The 7626-nt window shown below is 35.6% G+C and overlaps 1 protein-coding gene across 1 annotated transcript; it reads left to right on the top strand.

Moving 5' to 3' along the window:
• Positions 1 to 3447: 3447 nt before the first annotated feature.
• Positions 3448 to 6524, top strand: LOC121382363 (twist-related protein 2-like). The gene has a single exon (XM_041511950.1). It carries the CDS (start codon positions 3817 to 3819, stop codon positions 4393 to 4395), a length of 579 nt encoding a protein of 192 aa, XP_041367884.1. The 5' UTR covers positions 3448 to 3816; the 3' UTR covers positions 4396 to 6524.
• Positions 6525 to 7626: the final 1102 nt, after the last annotated feature.

Here is a 7626-nt window from a genome sequence, read left to right as displayed (position 1 = left end):
CCCCTCCCCCCTCCTCCTCCCCACGTGTCACCTGCTCGACGCGTCTCGCGCACGTGACAACGTCTCGGAAGCAGACGATGCAAATATATGGTAACAACTGCACAGATATAGATTAGCCCACGTCAGTCGGGTTTCACATCACAGCAAGGTGAACCATAAATTGCCGATAATGGTCGCCTGAACAGGCCTGGCTTACCCCTATAACAGGCCCGGTTAATCGTGCAGCAAATAGCTAATATTTTAAAACTAACAAAAAAATGAAAGAAGAAAAAAATGAATGAAAGAAAGAAAAACAGAAGGAAAAAAGAGCCAAACGAAATTTAAATTTATCTTGAATAGTTAATTATCAGTTTGCTTACAATTATAAAATAGTTCAAGTTATAAAGAGAAACAAAGAGAAAGAAATTTAAATTTATTTTTAATAGGTAATTATCATTGTGCTTACGACTATTAAAATGTTTTAGCATATAAAAAAAGTCAAAAACCCCACGACCGTCTTCCCCAATTCTTTGAAATCAAAAAAGGGTCAGGACCAACATCCATACCAGGTTCTGTGCTTCATGCTGTTATATATGGATTCCCCCTCTCAATACATACTTATAGAATAGAATAGTTTAGAATAGATGTTTAACGACACCCCAGCACAAAAACAATACATACGTCTGCTTACTAAGTCTTATGACTGGGCGGGACGTTGCCCAGTGGTAAAGCGCTCACTTGATGCGCAGTCGGTTTAGGATCGATCCCCGTTTGTGGGCCCATTGGGCTATTTCTTGTTCCAGCCAGTGCACCACGACTGGTATATCAAAGGTCGTGGTGTGTGCTATCCTGTCTATGGGATGGAGCATATAAAATATCCTTTGCAACAAATGAAAAACTTAGCGGTTTTCCTCTCTAAGACTATATGTCAGAATTAACAAATTTGCTCTAGAGGTGTTGGTACATGAAACAAACTTTAAATCTGTGACAACATCCCGAGACACTGGCATTCGTATCACAAATCGCACTAAACAGAACAACTATTAAATTCAACTTCTACCTCTTGTAAGAAATCAAACTGTCTGAAAAGGCCACCTTGGTATTCTGCTGTATCATCTAAAGTGGTAAAATTAATGATGACTCCCTTTAACACGTTCACAGTATGCACAGTTTAATGCAACTTTGCCATATAGAAACATGATATGCTGTCTATTAACCTTTTTGTTGTTTGTTACAATAATTTATAACTTAATTTTCTCTCTGTATATCATTTTACCACAAGGAAAGAGATTTGAGTTTGTGATAAAATATCTGATTGCTGTGTTAATGTTTGAGACGTTAGATTATTCAGCTACGTGTCTCATGTTTGAAATCCTCACCACAAACCTGCCAGTGGGTGATGTGTTATCGCCACGTATAGGATTTCGTCTCAGATTTCTTACAGTTGAATAAAGCAAAACTTAATGATGTAAACTTCGCTTACACAGATAATAGTCATGATTTCTGCACTGGCAAATTGATTAATGTTAATTCATTCTAAAGCAGTTTTCTAATATGTTAATATTTAAAAAAATATAGTATTGTCTCAGAGATCCATTTGTTGATAATGTCAAGGTTTAACCCTAATAATTATTTTACATCCACAATGAAATTACATTCAACATCTATAATTAGCATAATAGATAAATGCATAGTGTACTTAATTGAATGATTACTTAAACATGGATTCACTGTTAACATAATTTAATCCCTTAAAGTTTTGTTTAACTTCACATAGCTTAGCATGTTGTATAATGACAAACAAACCTAACAGATATGAAATTATAGTTTTATAGTTTTATTAAGAAAACAGCTAAGGAATCGAACTAACTTCAGTTGTTATATATTAATAAATTACGTATGTAGTAGTTGTAAGCATAGTTTATATTACAAGAGCTGTATTTAAAGAAAAATATATTTCAATATCTAGATGGAAATGCGAACAAGGTCATAAAGTATATTTTAAAATTTGTAGCTGAAACAAAACCAACGTTAAATGTCCTAGAAACAACAGACATACATCCTTAGCATGCAAAGATATTTCCATGAGCTTATGTATGTCTGTCACAATAGTCTCCAGAAAATCCATTGGGGGGGGGGGGTGGGGTGGGGTGGGGTGAATGACATGTAGCGGAATGCCAAGGGAACTTTGGGGGAGGTTTGGAGGGGGATCGTTAAAAAAAAAAGAGAAAATTAATATATAATAAAATTATAACTGTCGCAAAATTTAGTCCCTCCCTCCCCCCCCCCCCCCCCCCCCCCCCCCCCCTTAGATCCGTCTCTGATAAAGTTTGGGTTGTATGGTTGTTTCAGTAGGCCACTCAGATTGTCTTAAACCATTGGGTCATGCGTAAAATATACAAATGAATCCAAATTTTAGAACAGAAAATTTAGAATGTTAAATCATGTTTTAAAAGAGAACTATAACTGGTCAGCTATGTAGTGTTGTGATATAGCTTTATATTTTGTAATGATGTGTATCGTCTGTTGACAGTCGAATTTTCGTGCTGGGGTGTCGTTAAAAATCTAATCTAATTTGTTGACAGTCGAAATACAATATTGGCAAAAAAGCTGGCATGTGAAATTATTATCAAACTATTATTTAATTTAAATTAAACCAGTCATTTTTCAACTGAAGTTTTAGTATGAGAAAAACATACTGACAAAATAATGGCAAATCATCAAAGTAACTCTAATTGTTTTATAATAAACTTCGTTAAAACAACAACATATTTCAATATCGTAATATTTGTAATCTTCTTGATAATAATTCCTTAATGCTGTAACTGCGGAAAAGTACGCAATATGAATGATATTTGATATTAAAATAATTTATTATTTAATTTAAATATACTTTTGTTATAGCAAGTAATAATAGAACTAATAATATTATTCATATCTAATTGAAATCCAGTTGAATATACATTTACATGTCTTTAATTCAAATCACAGATTTTGATAGGGGTGTTTGCTGTTGGTCATAGTTATATTGAAAGTTCTGTGGTAGTATTGGATTTTGATACTTAGTCACATAACTGATGCGAAGATAGTACATATCCTAATGTTAATAAGTATATTTATTAAACTGTTTGCACCTAGAAGGAGATGGTGTTGTTATTTTTCCATCTGCAAAACATGCTAAACATATCACTGAGCTGAAACTGTAATAAAATGGTTATTATTATTTGTGTTTTTCTCAGTCATAAATCGTGGTCTCACTGAACTCCCCGTGCGCTTTCCCAAGAGGGGAAAAGCCGGAGGTGAAACCCGATACCCCGTTCCCCTGTGATTGACAGCTCTGAAGATCTCTGTAGGCACCGGTGTCTGTTTACTACCGTCCTCGCAAGCCCATTGGCTGAACGTGGCTATACATGATTGAAGATTCCAAGTGCTGGACACTTTGGTCTTGTACAACTCCAAGGCCAGAATACTTTGAACCTCTAAGCAGAAACACGTGCACCTCTCTGCGTGACAGCTATTGTATACTGTTTGTTTACCTGCGGAAGGTAACCCAAATACGAAATCGAGAGTGTTTTTTTGCTTCCTCATCCTAAACAGTTCATTTACGTCGTGCTTCTTCCAAATTCAGAACATTTATAATTTGTGAATAGTAGTCACTATTTAAGATATTTATTTATTGAAAGTGACTTCAGGAATTTTTTTTATAAACGTGATAGATTTTTTTGTTTTTGGATGTTCCAAGTGTCTTTGAGAAGTTGTGTATTTTTATCTTTGGATGATCGAGAGGATTCGAGGAGTTTGTGAACAGTTCTTCGTCTGTTTGGTTCTGACGTCGAGATGGTTCCCGAACACAAACAAGTGTTGAGTCAAGCCGGACTCAACTTGAGCATCAAACAACAGACGGAGGAATTCAGTGGGTCTCCGGAGTTCCGGAACCAGGCGGAATTTCGCGACTCTTCGGAATACGAGGACGTCAAGTCGGAGTACGGCGAGGAGGACGACTACGACGACGACGTTGTCACGGACAAACGTCTGCACAGAAAGCGCAAGCGTGACGACGGCGGCAGCGACCTCAAGAAAAACCGCCCTCGCAAACCGCAGACATTCGAAGACATCCAGACCCAGCGAGTGATGGCGAACGTTCGCGAGCGACAGAGGACGCAGTCCCTGAACGAAGCGTTCACCCAGCTGAGGAAGATCATCCCGACCCTCCCGTCAGACAAGCTGAGTAAGATCCAGACCCTGAAGCTGGCGTCTAGGTACATCGACTTTCTGTACCAGGTGTTGCGCAGCGACGACCACGACTCCAAAATGGCCAGCAGCTGCACGTACGTCGCCAACGAGCGACTTAGCTACGCCTTCTCAGTCTGGAGGATGGAGGGCGCGTGGTCCATGAACGGAACCACGGGACACTGACGGACAGACGGACGGACAGACTCAGTTCCGTGAGATTACAATGTGTTTGTGTATGTGTGTTTGTGAAAGATCTCAAATGACTGCCACCGTTTCACAGGTTCGTGTCGTACCTTGGGGATGAGTATAAAGAATATACTAGTGTATGTTGTGTGAGAATTGTGCGACGTGATATTATGGAAATTGGAAATCGTTTCTAGAGCATGTGCTGTGTTTCCAGAGAAACCAAACATTGTTTCTAAGACGACTGAAGTGATAGTACGGAAACAGGACGCTGTTTCTAACCCGTGCCATACCGTACTTTAGAAAGTGAACAGTGTGTGGGAATCGCTCCATGTGACGTCATGAAACACTTAAGTGGCCACGAAAGATGAGCAACAGAATTTATTTTTGTGTGAACTTCCAATCCATAGTGGGACATGAACCATTAACATGTGACTTCAGTGACAGTGGAAACCATGGTTCGACTGACGTTGATGGTGTTCTGTGGACAATAGTGATGCCGTGGTATTGCCATGACAGCATCAACGTGAACAGTCATAATGACAAAGACGATGAATCAGTCTGGTACCTGACTGGCGTATTGCCGTATTTACGTACTGCTACCGGTAACTGACTGACGTACTGCCGTATTTACGTACTGCTACCGGTACCTGACTGGCGTATTCTAATATAACATTTACGTAGCATTCTTCGTGTTCAAGCAGTTTCGTTTCAACAGAGTGAAATAAATTACAGATGATTACCGCCAGGTCATATTATTATGCAATAAAATATGTTACGGTGACAATATATACCAGCACGTAAAAACCAAGATAACAGTTTATAATGAAATCAACATATTGTTGATTACTATGAACGTTTTCTCAAATGTTTTTCTTGTATGTAGGTCATTTGTATGTCGTTGTGAGAACTGGAACTGTGTGTTATGGCAATTTCAGCTGTGAGTTCCGGGAAGTTCACAACAAGCTGTTTCTGTAATCTGTGTGTGAACGTCAACACGGGCTATTAGTAGATGTAATTGGTTTCCACAATCTCTTCTCAACCCCAGTCATAGATCTGTCCGGATGTCTCAAACTTTCTCTCTCTCTCTCAGTCAGTCACAAGTCAATTTTAAAGGGGTTTTCGTTTCTATTAATATTTTCATATATCTGGGAGAAATATCATTTTCTATTTTTTATTTTATTATTAGGCTTTTATTTCTGGATTTGTTGGTATACTAGTCTTTGTAATGTTGCCAATAGTGATTTTTTTTTACCATAGTTTGATACCCAATAGCCGATGTATTTTTCGTGCTGGGGTGTCGTTAAACATCTATTCTGTTCTATATTACTGAGTTATTATTATCTCTGTATTATACGTAACACAGGGATGTTCCCTAAATGTGTTCTTGATACTGTATTCTTAGCTTTATGATATACCACTATCAACTTCAGACTGATAATTAATAATGTTTTTATCTGATAGTAAAAAGTCAGGGCTCACCCTGACCATGGCCATATTAGCTAAATACACTTTATATATATAAAGCTTATAAGTGGCTACAACATTTAGTATTTTGTCTATAATAAAACAAAAATTAATTAACCATTTTGTAACATTTTTCAAAAAAATATGCTACTTATCTCAAAGTCGATTAAAACAAAATTATTCCCAGGGTAATCCCTGAAAAGTGTAAAAAAAAAAAAAAAAAAAAAAACATTCATTTTTTTTTCTTCTAAATTGTGGACCAATTCCTAGAGTGAAGTTATGTGTGACCAGACTGACTGATGTTATTAATTTATTCCAAACCTACGTGTGTCTCATTTCAGGTTTGCATTTCATTCCAAAATTACAAAGTCAAATCAAATAGTGAAATATTGCAAGTTTCTACAAAGAACATACATGAATTTATAGTGATCCAACATGAGTTGACTGACAATTTTGGTTTGGTTAGGGTTTATTGTATTATATTTTATTACGTACTGTGCAGGGTTTGTGAACTGTATTTGCTATATTTTGGAATGAAATACACTATAAAAATGTTTGAACGAATGAAATATTATACTGTGTGCCTTGATTGTGAATCAAATCAAAATATATTTATGTGCATTCCAAATTTTGATATAAAATACAAGATTTGTGAAAAATAATATTAGTTGGTTTTTTTCTTTTGATGTGTTAAACATACTTGACTTAGCATCATTACATCGGTTTAAAAGAAAGTGACGTACGGTGGGGTTTTTAAAACTATGTCAAGTGAAATAAACAAGATTATCTTGTTATTGTTCACTAATGTCAAAAATATGAATTCTATTTTTATTTTAGAGTTTGATTTATGACGGCCTGAGCAAATTGTAACTATTAATACATTAATACAAATTTCAAATGTTAATATATACGGTATATATATATATATATTGTTTACCGTACTTGTTACTGGTGTGCAGTGAAACAAACACCCATTCATGACATTTATGCGGTTTATTTACTTACATTTCTCTACATTAATTTTTCTTTTGCATGGCAAGGTATGTACACATTTCCTAATTATCGTATTAATGACTTTATTTGTTTTATTAATAAATTATTTGTTAACATAAATGAAGCAAGTTTTATCCGCCTTTTTTATATTTTAATAAACTACTTTAATTATAGTTTTAATACATTTCATTAGTTAATAATTATTCGAACATGGCTTTTAATAACCGTGTTGTAATAGCAAACTGGAAGCCAATAAAAATCGGTTGAGATTTTGATCATGATAATTAATAAAATAAACAATTTAATTTAATATTGGCGTATATGGGGTATTTGCAGTAATACACCCATTGAGGGTTGGAGCCGGTACCGGGCTGCGAACCCTGTACCTACCAGCCTGTAGTCAGATGGCTTAACCACTGCGCCACCGAGACCGGTGTCTGCCATTTATGCTAGGTTCATTTCATATTTTAAAAAGTATTATTAGATGATTGTGGGTAGTAAAATTATTATTTTAAACAAACTATGGAAATATATGTATAGAATATATTTTAATCTACTTAACACTAAATTATTTCATTTTATTTTATTTTATAGGTAGAGTTAACAAGTGCTACTTTCTTTCTGATCATGTTTATATTATGTACCTGGTTATAAGTTTGAATTCACTGTAACGACACAAACATTTAACATTTTTAGTTGAAAACGAAATCAGAATCAAAGACTTCCATTTTATGCAAAGTTGAAGGAACATTACAAGTAATTTTTATAATA

The sequence above is a fragment of the Gigantopelta aegis genome, chromosome 9 (genome assembly GCF_016097555.1).
Source record: "Gigantopelta aegis isolate Gae_Host chromosome 9, Gae_host_genome, whole genome shotgun sequence".
Taxonomy (NCBI): Eukaryota; Metazoa; Mollusca; class Gastropoda; order Neomphalida; family Peltospiridae; genus Gigantopelta; species Gigantopelta aegis.
Note: the sequence above shows the minus strand (reverse complement) of the source record. Positions and strands in the feature narration are given on the sequence as shown.

Coding starts and splice junctions, on each gene's coding strand:
- LOC121382363 (XM_041511950.1), top strand. CDS start 3,817: ATGGTTCCCGAACACAAACAAGTGTTGAGTCAAGCCGGACTCAACTTG.